The sequence below is a fragment of the Eutrema salsugineum genome, unplaced genomic scaffold (genome assembly GCF_000478725.1).
Source record: "Eutrema salsugineum unplaced genomic scaffold, Eutsalg1_0 scaffold_2, whole genome shotgun sequence".
NCBI classification, from domain to species: Eukaryota; Viridiplantae; Streptophyta; class Magnoliopsida; order Brassicales; family Brassicaceae; genus Eutrema; species Eutrema salsugineum.
In genome coordinates, this window is record NW_006256829.1 from 3,001,975 (window position 1) to 3,017,249 (window position 15,275).

At 37.4% G+C, this 15,275-nt stretch overlaps 5 protein-coding genes across 5 annotated transcripts; 3 read left to right on the plus strand and 2 right to left on the minus strand.

Moving 5' to 3' along the window:
• Positions 1–141: 141 nt before the first annotated feature.
• On the minus strand, positions 142–1,433 carry LOC18016663 (protein PELPK1). Its single transcript, XM_024156176.1, has one exon. It carries the CDS (start codon positions 1,351–1,353, stop codon positions 397–399), a length of 957 nt encoding a protein of 318 aa, XP_024011944.1. The 5' UTR covers positions 1,354–1,433; the 3' UTR covers positions 142–396.
• Positions 1,434–2,324: 891 nt separating this feature from the next.
• Positions 2,325–3,501, minus strand: LOC18016664. The gene has a single exon (XM_006399371.2). The coding sequence runs from the start codon at positions 3,469–3,471 to the stop codon at positions 2,608–2,610; it is 864 nt and encodes a 287-aa protein (XP_006399434.1). The 5' UTR covers positions 3,472–3,501; the 3' UTR covers positions 2,325–2,607.
• Positions 3,502–4,125: 624 nt separating this feature from the next.
• On the plus strand, positions 4,126–6,874 carry LOC18016665 (guanosine nucleotide diphosphate dissociation inhibitor At5g09550). Its single transcript, XM_006399372.2, has 12 exons — positions 4,126–4,257; positions 4,603–4,749; positions 4,868–4,975; positions 5,056–5,228; positions 5,317–5,428; positions 5,509–5,589; positions 5,675–5,737; positions 5,878–5,979; positions 6,053–6,177; positions 6,276–6,486; positions 6,588–6,662; positions 6,754–6,874. Exons 1-12 carry the CDS (start codon positions 4,171–4,173, stop codon positions 6,805–6,807), a joined length of 1,338 nt encoding a protein of 445 aa, XP_006399435.1. The 5' UTR covers positions 4,126–4,170; the 3' UTR covers positions 6,808–6,874.
• A 1,406-nt stretch (positions 6,875–8,280) lies between these two features.
• Positions 8,281–9,984, plus strand: LOC18016666. The gene is made up of 5 exons (XM_006399373.2): positions 8,281–8,406; positions 8,656–8,712; positions 8,822–8,905; positions 9,019–9,188; positions 9,571–9,984. Exons 1-5 carry the CDS (start codon positions 8,385–8,387, stop codon positions 9,667–9,669), a joined length of 432 nt encoding a protein of 143 aa, XP_006399436.1. The 5' UTR covers positions 8,281–8,384; the 3' UTR covers positions 9,670–9,984.
• A 3,140-nt stretch (positions 9,985–13,124) lies between these two features.
• LOC18016667 lies at positions 13,125–15,264 on the plus strand. The gene is made up of 8 exons (XM_006399374.2): positions 13,125–13,411; positions 13,583–13,684; positions 13,773–13,932; positions 14,021–14,200; positions 14,298–14,438; positions 14,533–14,615; positions 14,699–14,792; positions 14,891–15,264. The coding sequence occupies exons 1-8, from the start codon at positions 13,146–13,148 to the stop codon at positions 14,978–14,980; spliced, it is 1,116 nt and encodes a 371-aa protein (XP_006399437.1). The 5' UTR covers positions 13,125–13,145; the 3' UTR covers positions 14,981–15,264.
• Positions 15,265–15,275: the final 11 nt, after the last annotated feature.

Here is a 15,275-nt window from a genome sequence, read left to right on the forward strand (position 1 = left end):
CTTACTTTAAAATCTGTCTTTTCCCCTGCAATCTGCATAGATGCACATGATACATTGTTTTCTTGAACACATGACTGAGATAGTTGAGAAATTAGACCTTGATACCACTATATATATGTGTAACCTTTGCACAGAAACATGTCTTAAATAAGTAACACAATCCAAAAGTATATTAAATACAAAGACATATGTATGAATGAAACATACAAATATAATAGAATACAAGTATAAGTGCATCAAAAAGAGAAAGAAAATGAAGGAGGACTATAAGATCAAACCATATATGGTTCACAAAGTAAAACGATGATGAGATAGACAAACAATATAAGGGTAAAATGGTAGTTTAAGATCATGAGATGGGCTTCAAAGTAGCTGGGCCTACTTCTGGTGGTTCAATTAGTGAGTTCCGGGAACTTTTGGGAATTCCGGTAACTTGGGAAGTTCAGGCATCTTCGGTAGCTCTGGCTTTGGAATCTCCGGCATTTTCGGTACCTCAGCTTTTGGAATCTCTGGAATCTTCGGAAATTCGGGTTTCTGAATCTCCGGGACCTTTGGTAGCTCCGGCTTCGGAATCTCCGGCAACTTAGGAGCCTCTGGCTTTTGAACCTCTGGAATCTTTGGCAGCTCTGGCTTTTTAACCTCGGGCATCTTTGGGAGCTCTGGCTTAGGAACCTCCGGCATCTTGGGCAGCTCCGGCTTCTGAATTTCCGGCATCTTTGGCAGCTCTGGCTTAGGAACCTCCGGCATCTTTGGTAGCTCTGGCTTCTGAATCTCTGGCATCTTTGGCAACTCTGGCTTAGGAACTTCCGGCATCTTTGGCAGCTCTGGCTTCGGAAGCTCCGGCATCTTTGGTAACTCTGGTTTCTGAATTTCCGGCATCTTTGGCAGCTCTGGCTTAGGAACTTCCGGCAATTTAGGAGCCTCAGGCTTGGGAGTCTCCATTAATTTAGATTCCGCAGGCTTCGGAATCTCCGGAAACTTGGGAAATTCGGGCTTCGGAATCTCTGGAAACTTGGGCATCTCTGGGAACTTGGGCAATTCAGGCTTTGGAATCTCCGGCATCTTTGGCAATTCGGGCTTCGGAATCTCTGGGATCTTGGGAAACTCAGGCTTTGGAAATTCAGGTAACTTGGGCATCTCTGGTTTAGGTAGCTCCGGCAACTTGGGAACTTCGAATTTCGGTAGCTCCGGGTGAGGTAGTTCAGGCAATTTCGGTATCTCCGGTTTAGGAATCTCCTCTAGTAACCGGCGAGCTCCGACTGAGACGGGATCAGAGAGCAATGCAATAAGACAGATGATCAGAATTGGTGATGAGAGGAGAAGAGCAAAGAGACTCTTCTTCATCGGTGCCATGTCTGCTTGCTTGAGACGTTTGCTGCCTTCTTCTTCTTCTTTTATGCTTCTTTTGCTTTTGTTGTGTTTGTTGTTGGTTTGTGATGAGCTTTGTCTTTGATCCGAAAGGCTATTTAAAGGTGTTTTGAGTAAGAAGAAAGATAGAGTTTGGTGGGAAAAATCCGCACAGTTCAAATAGTTCGTTTAACCTCTCTATCTGTATATTTGAATTGTCATTTTCAATCTACTTGAATTTTTGGTTTTTAGTGTTTACGTGCCCATGTTGTTGTTACACGTATGTCTTAAAAATTCTTAAACTTTGTAAATTAGAGGAAGCCAGTTTGAAAATAATCATCAACAATTATATAAAGTTATACAAATAATCATTAGAAAATCAAGATAGACTTGATGAATTACTGTATGTGTCTTAAAAACTCTAGTCTGTTGCACTAATTCTAATGAATCAAAAATAGTTTCAAGATGGAATTTTCACACATGAATTTGTATATTTAAAAGTATGAAAACGGCATTTTTTATTAAATAAGCAAAAAAAAAAAAAATTAGGTTTTGGCTGGTAATCTACACAACGACTTGGATCCTTTTTAATTTGTTGTGTGTAGGTTATGTTCTTTGTCATCAAAGTCTTAGATGTACAATATCTTGTTTGATATTGGTCTTCAGACAAATTTACAAATTAAGGGAAAGTTATATATTTGGGTAAAACTCGAGTCTGTGATCGGTAAAAGACATTTATTCATCAAGCTTACTTTTCCCTTATTCCCTTTTCTAGTTGGTGAAACAAGATTCTTGTTCAGCCAAAACAAGCCTGAGCAGATTGAAAGCCCTTTCCACCATTAAAAGCATTCTGATTATCGCTACCAAATCATGTCCAGTTTCTTAAGTTCTAGTAAGCAGATAAAACCTGTTTTTGGTTATGATACAGAGGAATATATACCGAAAGCGCATTTCACGCCAAAATACATCAACAGATTCCATCTACATTGATTCCACAAAAGAAACAGAGTTACATCATTTTCTACTACGGTATAAACATCAACTAGCAGCAATACATAAAACCTCCAAGGCAAACACAAATACAAAACAAAAGACAAAAAATGAGAGCCTTGCTTTAACTAACTAGCCTTGACCTTATCATATATATATATATATATAGGCATCAAAGTATTGGCAAGCTATTCAAGAAAACCAATCCCTTCGATATCATCTAGCTTTCTTATTTCTCTTTGCATCATCTCTCGGTCTCTCCAATCATCATCAGTCATCATCAGATATTATAACATATAAATCATCGTTATTATCATCGTAATAGTTTCTTGGAGGAGCCGTAATATTTGCTTGCTGATCAAAGCTTTGCTCAGGGCAGACATAGAGAGGTGAAATTGTGGACCGACCAGAGCCAGAGGATATAGCATGACCTGAAAACGCTAATGGGAACACAGCCCATGAACAAAAGTAAACGCGTTCACCATTACTCTCCACTGGTGGTAGCGTTTGCGTCTTAACCGCTGAAAACGCTCTTCTACAATGCTGACACCTCAATGCACACTCCTCGTAACCCTTAGGATACTCAAAAAGCGCGAAACAGTATGGACAAGAGGTCCAAAAGTTTGTAGCCATAAAGGTCTCAGCTTGGCTCTGCAATGGCGAATCCTGAAACTGCTGCGACTGGCTTTGGGTTTGGCCGAATTGACCAATTTGGATCAGCTTCAATTCTCGGTCGTAAATTGATTTCCTGGGAGGGTCAGAGAGGACGGACCAAGCATCGGAGACGATCTTAAGCGCCTGAACGGCGAAAGGGAGACGATTGACCGTGGGATTGAGGAGAAGAGCGAGTCGACGGTACTGAATCGCGATGTGTTCGTGGTTTTGGGTTAGTCGGATGAGTCGGAGTACGGCGTACCAATCTGGTAATTTGGAATCTCCGACGGTGGATTCTCCGGCGAGGAGAGTGTCGGAGATGGCGAGGATAAAGTCAGATGCATGTGTTCGGGACGGGTCGGCTTTGCATGCGCGGATCGCAAATGTCTTTGCTCCGTGGAAGTCACTTGAGGCTAAATGCTTCTCCGATGCAACTAGCCACCGATCCGCCTCGGCTCTGTTACCATCGCCGCCTTCCATTACTCCGTTTCTCCCTTTTTTGCTCCTTTTTTTTTGGTTAAATACAGAGCAGAGCTACTTTTGCTAATGGACCAAAAGGACTTATTGATAGTATGAATAGTAAAAGGGGTCACTTTGGGTATTTTTGTCATTTAGTAATTCTTCGAATAGTATCATCAATCAATACAACGAACCGATAATTCCACCCGGATCGGTATGTAATTCTTGTGGTATACTTTTACAGTGGCTTAACCGGCACCCAGTACCAGGGCCTGCCTAGTGTCTACACTCTACATTAGTACAGTACCAATGATCGGTTATAGATTTGAACTTAATTCTCATTCCGGTTTTTTATTCTAATTACTTCTGGTTAAGTTGACCAGGTCAACCATTCATTGTGACTAGAACTTTTTTTTTTTAAAAGCTACTTGTTCCTCTAGAAATAGTAAATTTATGTGCCTTTTAACATTTTGTTTGTATATACATAGCTAGGAACCCAAGTTTTTAGCCTAACAATTCGGGTTTAATAATCAACGTAAAAAATTCTCATGGGGTTAAACGGTAAGATCGGAGGTGGTGGTAAGACTGTGTTATCAGCCACACATCATCCTTTATTTCTTTTTCTTCCCACGCACTTTATTTCTTCGTAAAACAAAATCTATTAGAGATCAGAGAAGAGTTTAAGACGATCGATAATAGAGACACAGATCGATTACAACAATGGATGAAGAGTACGATGTGATTGTTCTTGGGACTGGTCTCAAGGAATGTATCCTTAGTGGTCTCCTCTCTGTCGATGGCCTCAAGGTTTTCTCCTTTACCATCTTCTTTCGCAATTCACTTTCAAATGCGAGCTTGCTTTTGTGCATCACATGCAAATAAAGCTTTGTTTCCACGTTTACTTCTCGCCTTTTGTTTAATTATAGTCTATAATGATCCAGTGATTATTTGTTTTTTTACCTTTTCAACGAGTTCTTCTTGCAGGAAAAGAACAACGTCTTTGTTTCATAATTCACGAATTGTGTATAATAAGTTAAATGTGGAACACTTGCAACAGATATGATTAACAAATCTTGAATCATGAATTGTATATAGTAATTAAATCATTAACGAATATCAAAATTTTATTTTTTTGGATCTAAATGTATGTAGGTATTGCATATGGATAGAAACGACTACTATGGAGGAGAATCAACCTCTCTTAACCTCACTCAGCTATGGAAGCGTTTCAGGGGAAGTGATACCCCTCAAGAAAAACTTGGAGCAAGCAGAGAATACAATGTCGATATGATCCCAAAGGTCCATATACTGTATATATATATGCATGTTTATATGTGAATGTATATGTATATGTATAATGTGAATGTATATGCATAATATTAATGATTGATGATGAATATTGTTTCTTGATCTGCAGTTCATAATGGCTAATGGACTCCTTGTTCAAACCCTAATCCACACCGATGTCACCAAGTATCTTAACTTCAAAGCCGTTGATGGTAGCTTCGTCTACAAGAAGGGCAAGGTAATCATTAAGTCTATTTTACCTTCAAAAGCAAGTTAATTACTCTGAGATTTTGACCATTCGTATTATACGAATGTCAGATCTATAAAGTCCCGGCCACTGATGTGGAAGCCCTGAAATCGCCATTGATGGGTCTGTTCGAGAAGCGACGTGCGAGAAAGTTCTTCATCTATGTGCAAGACTACGATGAGAAGGATCCTAAATCTCACGAAGGACTTGACCTTAGCAAAGTCACTGCTAGAGAAATAATCTCGTACGTACAACGTATTTTCTTCCATCTCAAGCCATTTCATCCTAGTTTCTTGCCTTACACGCTTTTGTCTCTATTCATCCCCCAACAGTAAGTATGGACTTGAAGATGATACAATCGACTTCATCGGGCATGCCTTAGCGCTTCACAATGACGATAACTACTTGGATCAACCCGCCATTGATTTTGTTAAGAGAATTAAGGTAAAGTGTTTTCCTTTCTTCCTCAATACGGAAATGTTTTTGATCTCAATGACATTTTATTGTTTTGTTATGTAATGAAGCTCTATGCGGAATCTTTGGCTCGTTTCCAAGGAGGATCTCCTTACATCTACCCATTGTACGGTCTAGGAGAGTTGCCACAGGTTCGTGTTCACTTTATAATTATTCTCATGAAACATATCACGTTACAGCCTTTTTCTTTGTCTCAAATCTCCGTGTCTATGTCAGGCTTTTGCGCGTTTGAGCGCTGTGTATGGTGGGACTTACATGCTCAACAAGCCTGAATGCAAGGTAAGACGCGATCCATAATCTCTTTTTTTTCTTGGTTTTATTTATTTGATATCTCATATCCAAAAATGTATAGGCGATCTAATCGATCTAGTGTATAATTGTTATTTTATAGACATAAATGTTAACATTATCCCTAACAGGTTGAGTTTGATAGCGCCGGAAAAGCTATTGGTGTCACTTCTGCAGGAGAAACTGCTAAGTGCAAGAAAGTTGTCTGTGATTCTTCTTACTTGCCTAACAAGGTAATGATAAACCATTTCACCTGCATAATCTGGTTAGTTCTTGTTCTTCTAAGATTGTTTCCTTGTCTTTCAGGTTAAGAAAGTTGGTAAAGTGACTCGAGCAGTATGTATAATGAGCCATCCTATTCCAGACACCAATGATGCTCATTCGGTGCAAATCATTCTTCCTCAGAAGCAACTCGGTCGCAAATCAGACATGTAAGAGATCGTAATCAAAAACACATCCAACTATAGAAACATTGATCTCACTTGCTTCTACTTTGAGAAAATGAATTCTGAGATTTTGGATTTTGTAGGTACTTGTTCTGTTGCTCATACGCTCACAATGTGGCACCAAATGGCAAATACATAGCATTTGTCTCTGCAGAAGCTGAAACTGACAATCCAGAGGAAGAGCTTAAACCTGGAATCGAATTGCTTGGACCTATTGATGAGATCTTCTATCACTCTTATGACACATACGTTCCCACCAATAATCAAGAAGAAGATAACTGCTTCATCTCTGGTGTAAGTGAATATCAGAAAACACCATATAATCTAATATAATTTTTATTTCTTACATGTATTGTTTTTTACTTTCTTGATGTTTCCTTGATTTGTTTTCTCAGACTTATGATGCAACAACACATTTCGAGAGTACAGTCGCGGATGTGCTTGAGATGTACACCAAGATCACTGGAAAGGTAATAACCTCACCACTTGGTTTTTTTTTTTTTGCTTCACAAGTAATCGAAACATTTCAAACACTGAGTTTTTCTACCGTCTCTTTTTCAGACTCTTGATCTGTCTGTGGACTTGAGTGCTGCAAGTGCTGCTGCAGAGAATTGATCATTTTCGTTTCTCAAATTGCTGGGAGTTCTTATATTGCAAGTGACTACTGTTTCATTTTCTATTGGATGTTGACAATACAGTTCAAAGTAACAGAAGTTAACCTTTTTGTTCATCTTACTTATAACACTGTTTGGTTTTGCTTTAATTTGTGTTGTTTATAGATGTTTACAGTACTACTAGACTAACTAGTAGACTATAAATACTAAAATTTTATCGTTTCTTTTCTGATTGTTACCGGCTAATTCAAATGTTTTAGTACCATGTTTTGATCATAATTTAATCAAAATGAGCAATTTTTATGGAAAAGATTCATCTGAAATTAATAAAATTTCATTTGCATAAAAAGGAAAACAAAGATTACTTGTCAAAATCACCTAAGTGGACCGGCACAACCATTTTCCTTACTTTCGCCGGTTTTTTGACGGAAACAACGTCAACCGATCTAAGGGAACCAGATACCAATTTCCTTCTAAACCGGTTTTGGTTTCCTCGAATTTAATAACGTCTCCAAATGATAGCTTTTGTTTACCTAAATGCTTTATGAGTAATCAAAATTCAAAAAATTACATTGACCTCAGTTAAGCTCGGATTTTGACATTTTGATCTATCTCGGTTTGGGTTGATTTCGGAATATAGAAATATAAACCGTTCATTGGTCCGATTCGGTTGATTTATAATCCCCATCCTTTTATACGACGCCGTATCCACAAAGTCCTTTTTAAACCGCAATTGATGCAAAGTGAATCATCGTACTAAATCAAAATGCCATTCCCAACAACTTATTAGAAATAATGGTATTCTTGAGCTCTGAAATAATGGTTTTCTTGTGTTCAGATATCTGAAACCTCATAAAGTTAGGGGAAAAACTCCACTAGAAGATTGCAATACAAAGTGAATAATAATCTAGCTGAATCGAAATGTTATTCCCCAATTACTCATTTTACATATAGTTCTTCTATCAGCCTTTTGTCACATTTTTCGGTCGAGAACCACTACTAGTAGTCTAAATAAGTAGTCAAACTTCACTTGAGATTCGTGCTTTACTTAATTCGTGTTCCAAAGATGAAGATGTTGCAGGAGGATAGTCAAACCCAGGCAGGTCTGCAAAGGTGAAGCCTTTTTTGTACATAAGCATTTGAAGAAGCTTTCAGAAACGACGTCGAACAAGACGTTGTGATTTTTGTGTAGAGTTTTTTTTTTCATCTTTTTTTTTTCAAGTAAAGCTGATCCGCGTAGTTTGTTGGACTCTGGATCTTACACGTACTTTTTGTGTAAACACGTTTTTATAACAAAAATCAATAAATTCTCGAACGATGAAATTATTATGGGCCAGTCAAAGCCCAAATTCGTCGGATTGGGGAGCAAGAAACGGCAGGGAATATTCTCATCTAGAGAGTTCGACTCGCAAGTTGCAACCAATAAGAAATTGACAACGTTTTAATCTTCCCGTGGTCTTGACCTCATCTGATTATCCCGTTTTCCTCTTATAAAATGTGTTTCCGTCAGGTGCGTAAGCGTTTCGTTTTCGCCTGATAGAGATAATTCTTCATTTCTTCGTCGTCAAAATTTCGAAAATGCCTCGACGCAGCTCCGGAGGTGAGTTTTCTCTTTTCAATTTTCAGATCACGTTTGTGTTTGGGTTAGTCTGGAATTTGTATCTGTTCTTTGGGGTTTTGGTAAATATCACTGTTATGATGTTAAAATCTTGGTATATATCTTCCGATTTGTGTCTCCTGAGCAATTATTTAGGCTATATTGCATGCGGGGACACAACACACTGTTAAGGTTTATGTTTGTGTCGACGAGGAGGAAAATTGATTTGTGGTTTAATTTCTGTTTGTGCAGGAAGATCTGCTCCTCGCCCTCGTCCTGCAGCTGCACGTAGCCCGCCTCCTCAAACTGGTAGATTGTATTTTCGGCTTTTAGTAATCCAGTGGTTATATTATTTAGCTTTATTGATTTTCTTTGATGTATTATAACTGCGTTTTTTTCTTTCTTTCTGGGTTACCAGTTAATCGTGCTCCTCCTCCAGCAACAGCTCAGCCTAATGGTGGTGGTTCTATGCTTGGGGGTATTGGTTCAACCATAGCTCAAGGTATGCGCTTTTATCTCTTTTCTGTTTTGTGATTTATTTAGCACATCTCTTTTATAGATTTGGTGGTTTGGTTGGATTTGGTTTCTCATGATCTGTTGTTTATATGGAACTAGGTATGGCTTTTGGTACTGGAAGTGGAATTGCACACAGGGCTGTGGATGCTGTGATGGGCCCAAGAACCATTCAGCACGAAACCGTTGTTTCTAAGGCTGTCTCTGCAACCCCTGTTGCAAACAGCATGAGTTCTGGTTCTTGTGACATTCAATCCAAGGCTTTCCAAGATGTGAGTTAAATTCTTGCTTTATCCTCATTGAGCATTTTAGGTTGATCTTTTTCTTCACTGTGCATTAGATGTAAAGCTAAGTGATTAAGCCCATCTCATGTCCTGTCTTCAGTGTAGGCTTAGCGTTGTGGATGTATTATTGTTTATAAGATATTAGGAATGTAGGTGAATCAGTACCTAGATCATCATTAATTGGTTAGATCTTTGCGTTGACATATACACTGAAATCGAAGGACAAGACAGGCTCATTGAAAAGTGGTTTCCTTCTCATCTTTACTATTGTAGATACTACGGTGTGCTTAAGCTTTTACTTGAATCCCTGTGTATCCGAGGAAAACTAATTGACTCGGGATGTTTTTCTATTGTTTAATGTGTGTTGTAGTGTGTCAACAATTTTGGAAGCGACATCAGTAAGTGCCAGTTCTACATGGACATGTTGTCTGAGTGCAGGAAGAATTCTGGTTCCATGATGGCTGCCTAAGTTTGATTTCGTATCTACTATTGTTATTTGTAATAATTTCTCCAAAAAAAAACTATGTGAAATCAGGGAAATATGTGAGAAGAGGTGGTTCTCTGTGGTGTCTTTGATATAGTCAGACGCTGAAGTCTGTTGGTTTGTTTTCCTTTGGTGAAAAACCAAAAGTCTGCTTAGTGGAAAAGTATTATAAAGCTTAGATATAACTTTGTCGAGGATTTTAAATTTATCCTCTTTTTCTTCAAGTCCATGTTCTACTTTTTTGTTGAAATTTGGAAGTTAACTATCTTTATCTATGTTAAACAAAATTCAAAAGTGAAACAAAATACTAGCGAATGTGTCTGCTTGAAATTCAACGAAAAGAACTGTTTTTTTTTTCTTCAAGACTGGCCACTGTTGTAAAGTATCAAAAGGGTTGCAGGTATTTAAAAAGAAAAGCAAAAATAAGAGCGCAATTAGAGAATCTAGATAAAGTATGAGTTGTTTAATGCAATTGGCCGATCTTTTCTCAACTTCCAAATTTGTGAACATCTTTAAAATTAACAAAATTTCCTCATTCAAAGCTTTTTTTCCAGCAGCGTCGGCTTCGATCCTACTCACCAATTTTGAGTTTCCCCTCGTATTCTCTATTGGCTTCGCACGCAAGGAACGTGTTGGAGAAGAAACTTTATCTTCAAGAGAAATATACTTGCAGTCAAATCAAAATGTTAAGTACTTATATGATTCGCCAGTTAATTTTGGTTGTAGACAAAGCGTTTCGTTTTCGCCGGATATTTCTTCACTTATTAGTGGTCATCTAAGTTTTCATAATGCCTAGACGTAGACCTGAAGGTGAAATACCCCTTTCCTTTTCTCTTTTATGTGTGTTTGTTCTTTTCAAATTTTTGACCTGGAAATTTAGTTCTGGAGACGTTTGGGTACGTTAGGGTTTGTGCATGCATTTGATATGATTCTCTTCGATCTCTCCTACATACTTTTGCTATAAAAGCATTGAGAAGAGTCGTTTACCGATTGGGAGAAATGATTATTTTGGGTTTATATTTGTGTCTACGAGACGCTCTTAATTTAGCGAAGTTAATAAAAGCATTTGTTTGTGCAGAAAGATCATCCTCCTCTCGCTCATCCTCCTCTCGCTCATCCTCCTTTTGCACCTCCTCATCTAGCTCCTCGTCTCGCTGGACTGGTAAATTTCTTATTTTAATTCCTGACTGTAACTTTTTTGCGTCTAGAGCGAAAAGGTTATTATTATTTAGGAAAAAGTATAAAAACATACTAATTGTTAACTAATCGGTGGTCCAGTGACGCATTTCGTGTGGTGAGGAAAATTTGGAAAGTAAAGTAAAAGTGTAGAACTGATTTTTGATAACCATGCAATCAAAAACTAAAAATGATATAATGAACAAATTTTTTTTAGAAAAAAATCTATAATGTAATTAGCAGTCTAGCACCATTTTTTTACAATAAAAATATAGAACATTTGTTTTGTATAACCAAAATAGAATTTTCTTTCTGTATAAAATAGTATTAAGAAAACTATAATTTCAAACGTAGATTCTCGTATGTATTATGTAATATATTTTTCCTTGGTTGTGTAGAAAAATCTTCCTCTCGCCCTCGAGCAGCAGCTACACGCAGCCGGTCTCCTCGAACTAGTTCTGGTACTTACATTTCATTCTCGACAATAACTCATATATTTAGAGAGCGAAGGTGATCATTGTTTGAGATAAATAATATATATAAAATATCTCAACTAAAACTATATATCGTTCTATTGGAACTCTAGCAATCAAGTTTTTGTATTTTATTATTGAACGTTTAACAAATCCTTAATATGAACAACCTTGCTTCAAATGACAATCACAATGTAATTTAATATAATGATGCCTTTTTTCCTTTTCTTTTTCTTGTTGGTTATGTAGCCAAATCATCTGCACCTCGTCCTCAACCTCGACCATCAGCTGCACACAGCCCATCTCTTCATATGGTAACTAAATTTCATTTTGGGTTTATTTCTTTAGAGATATAATTTTAGAAGCATTACTTCTGAAAAGAATTTTGTTTTAAGAAAATGATGGATAGCCTTAATTAAATGGCAAGTAGTTATATTTTTGATCTTAATGTTTAGTCATGTCATTTTTCCCTTTGTCTCCTATTCAGCATGTTCGTCTTTTACACATTTCGATGTGAGATTTATAAGTTTTTCTTTTTTTTTGGTTGCTCAGAAAGATCCACTCCACGCCCTGCAAGCTACAGTCCACCTCCTCAGGCTGGTAAAATTTCAATATTAGCAATATCTGTTGTAAAACCTTTGGAATTAGTTGTGAGAGTTTTTCAAATTTGGGAGTTATTTGTTTATACTTCTCTTCTCTTATTGTTTAGTTTTATTTTATATAGTAGTGATTTCATTTATTTTTTTAATTATTGGTTCCTATTCAGCATGTTAAGAATTTTACACGTTTCGATGTGAAATTTATAACGTTTATATTTTCTTCTTGGTTGCCCAGAAGAATCTACTGGACGCACAGCAAGTAGGCCATGGTACAGCCCAAGTCCTGAGGAAACTGGTAAAATTTCATATTTTTAGCAATATCTCTGCAGGTAGAACCTTTGGGATTAGTTGTGAGAGTTATATATTGTTTAATTAGCCTCTTATGAATCATATGATTTCTTCCGAATTAGAAAAGGCGTCTTCTCGTTTGATGGGCGAAATTTTTGAAGCTATAAAGCTCATACGAAAAGGCCCTAAGGCAGAACCTGTGTCAGCTCTTGAGGCAACCGAAGTTGCAAAGAGCAGTGGTTCTATTGCATGTGTCACTCAGGCCAAAGCTTTCCAAGATGCAAGTTCTATAAGCCCTTTATTTTCCCTAACTTCTTTTGGTTTTCTTTCTCCTTTAAGATATATAAGTAAGCTTATCTTTGTTTTTTTTTTGTCTGTAGTGCCTCGACAAGTTTGAAACAGAGATCAGTAGATGTCAATCGTACATGGACAAGTGGTGTAAGTGCAAGAAGAGTTCCAAATCCATTTTGACCACCTAAACGTGTTTCTTAGGCCTCAACCATTTATTCTTATTTGCAATCCATCACATAGCATCTTGTGTTTCTTCATAATCAGAAGATGAACTCTCTTATGATTTTTCTCTTCTTGCTGTAATAATAATTTAGGATCTTGCCTTTCTCTATATGTCGTTGTGTTTTTATTTTTGGGCTTTGATGTCATAAACGAGAAGAACATATGGGGCTTTAAAATAAAATAACAAATAAAAGGGAGAAAATTATGTCGTTGTGTTTTTATTTTTGGGCTTTGATGTCATAAACGAGAAGAACATATGGGGCTTTAAAATAAAATAACAAATAAAAGGGAGAAAATTAAGAATATATGTAAAGTATGAGTTGTTCAATGCAATTTAGCTGATTTCCTTCCTCCGCTTCAAACTCTCTCAGTCGTGAACCAAAAATAAAAAATTTCCAAGTCCCAACCGTTGATGAATCTCCGGCGTTTCTCCGGGAGATTTCTGCCGGCGTTTTTCACTTCGTACAAAATTCGATTCGAAGCTACACGACGGAGTTTCCGATCGGACGCGGCGCTCGAAGCCATAGCCAGAGCGTTGGAAGAGAAAGTACCAAACTTAGTGTTGTACAATTATCCTTCCTTCTCCGGCGCTTTTTCGGCTCTCTTCGCTCATCTCTATCACTCTCGCCTCCGTCTTCCATATCTCATCTTGCCCTTCTCTTCCGTCGTACCCTTTAGGTACACTTTTCCTCTTCTCGTCTCGTTTCAATCGTTGCAGCAGGAGAGATTGATCCGAGTTATTGAATACGTATTGAGTTTAATCCTTTGATGTTACATTCATATTTTCTCATGGGAATATGGGTTTGAAAATTGAGTTCAGAAACTGGGAATTTTTATAAAAATTTGCAGAGTTGAAGATCTGTGCTTGGAGGGGTTCAAGAGGTGTTATCTGCTCGACTTTGTTGTTCCAAAAGACTTTGATGCTACGATTTTCCGGAAAACAGATTGCGAGTATGTTCAGTGGTGTTAAATTTACAAACATTTTGGTTCAAAATTTAAGCTTTTTGGGGGTTTAATTTCGTTATTTGGGGTTTATTAGGATCATATGTTTTGATCACCGAAAGTCAGCAGTTTCAAAGACTGGCTCAATGAAGAAGGATGAGAAGAGGTTTAAGATTAATGTTGATGTTGAAAAAAGTAGCTCAAAGGCTGTGTATACATACTTCTCCAGTAAACTTACAGATCAACCATCTTCCGAGGTTAGTAAAGGCCAATGAGATTGAGTAATGACTCTGCTTTGATTGGTATTTTAATCAGTGATAGTATATGTTTTTATCTGTGGACTAGGGGGAATCTCTCAGTTTGCTAACCGTTGAAGACCAAAATCGGATTGAATCAGTTCTTGATTACATTGAAGATATCGATCTTCGACGATGGAGATTACCAGATATCAAAGCTTTCAGCTTCGGGCTAAAAGATTGGCGTTCAAGGATCAATTGTATCACTAATCCTTACATGTACGAACAGGTCCGCTTCGAATTTTTGGGATTATCAATGAAACCTTCTTGAATTTGAGCACGCCCTTGTATCATTTCTTCAGTGAATTCATGTCGTTATGTTGCAGTTGTTAAGAATAAGTTCGGCAGATCTCATTGCTTACGGGAATTCATATTTTTCAACTCGGCTTATTGATGCAAAGAAACTGCTGAAGCTGAATAAAGCTTTCAAGATCAGATTGGGAAGAGGGTTTTATGGAGAATGTCTGGTAATCTTTGTTTTTTCCTTGGTTGAAATCAAGATCTTCTTGTTTCAAAAATCACTGAATGAGTCGAACTAGATTTGTTTTGTTTTACGTATAGGGAATGCGCGCAGATGGTAACCATCAACTAAGCGATGAACTAGGCAAGCTACTTAGTCTACAAAGTGCTGCAGCTGGTTTGAGGTAAATTTTAAAAATTTGCCTTATGATGTTATGCAAAATTGTGGCTAGAGTTAGCAAGTTAGTAATATCTCTTTTGAAATTAGGCCAATAGGAGCTGTTACATTCATGCAACGGAATAATCTCAAAATGTGCTTGAGAAGTACCGACGATATAACCGACACATCTGAAGTTGCTAAGGTTTGTTTGTCTCCAAATCTGACTGTAATTTTTTGTTTTTGTTTCAGTGATCTATAAGACTTATAATGTATGTTATTTTTTTAATATATTTGGAAAAGGCTTATGGAGGAGGTGGAACTTCTAGTTCAAGCTCCTTCATCATAAGAATGGATGAATATAATCAATGGATTGCGAAGAATCCAACATGAGAACACTCCTCAGCAACCTTAAAGCTCATTTGTCTGAAAACTGTGGCATTGTGGAAGACATTAATCAAGACTCTAAAGTCAATATGCAGTGACAAGTTTTGGTGGTGGATCACAAAGGGCTGATAAAGGGAAAAGAACTTTGAGTCGGTTTTGTTCGCGGTAAAGGTAGCCTAAACCGGCTTTGCATTTCGGTTTAATTTTTGGTATGATTACGGTTTTGTTTTCTTTGTTGGGCGGTGTGATTGAACGGCCCATGACAAAATATCTGAAGAACTATAAATGTACGCTTCTTTAT

Bases quoted from the DNA above. Each gene is read 5' to 3' on its own strand.
- LOC18016663 (XM_024156176.1), bottom strand. From the start codon at position 1,353: ATGGCACCGATGAAGAAGAGTCTCTTTGCTCTTCTCCTCTCATCACCA.
- LOC18016664 (XM_006399371.2), bottom strand. From the start codon at position 3,471: ATGGAAGGCGGCGATGGTAACAGAGCCGAGGCGGATCGGTGGCTAGTT.
- LOC18016665 (XM_006399372.2), top strand. From the start codon at position 4,171: ATGGATGAAGAGTACGATGTGATTGTTCTTGGGACTGGTCTCAAGGAA. The intron at 5,590-5,674 runs GTTCGTGTTCAC...TGTCTATGTCAG, and splicing joins GTCTAGGAGAGTTGCCACAG to GCTTTTGCGCGTTTGAGCGC. The intron at 5,980-6,052 runs GTAATGATAAAC...CTTGTCTTTCAG, and splicing joins CTTCTTACTTGCCTAACAAG to GTTAAGAAAGTTGGTAAAGT.
- LOC18016666 (XM_006399373.2), top strand. From the start codon at position 8,385: ATGCCTCGACGCAGCTCCGGAG. The intron at 8,713-8,821 runs GTAGATTGTATT...CTGGGTTACCAG, and splicing joins TAGCCCGCCTCCTCAAACTG to TTAATCGTGCTCCTCCTCCA. The intron at 9,189-9,570 runs GTGAGTTAAATT...TGTGTGTTGTAG, and splicing joins AATCCAAGGCTTTCCAAGAT to TGTGTCAACAATTTTGGAAG.
- LOC18016667 (XM_006399374.2), top strand. From the start codon at position 13,146: ATGAATCTCCGGCGTTTCTCCGGGAGATTTCTGCCGGCGTTTTTCACT. The intron at 14,201-14,297 runs GTCCGCTTCGAA...GTTATGTTGCAG, and splicing joins ATCCTTACATGTACGAACAG to TTGTTAAGAATAAGTTCGGC. The intron at 14,793-14,890 runs GTTTGTTTGTCT...TATTTGGAAAAG, and splicing joins ACACATCTGAAGTTGCTAAG to GCTTATGGAGGAGGTGGAAC.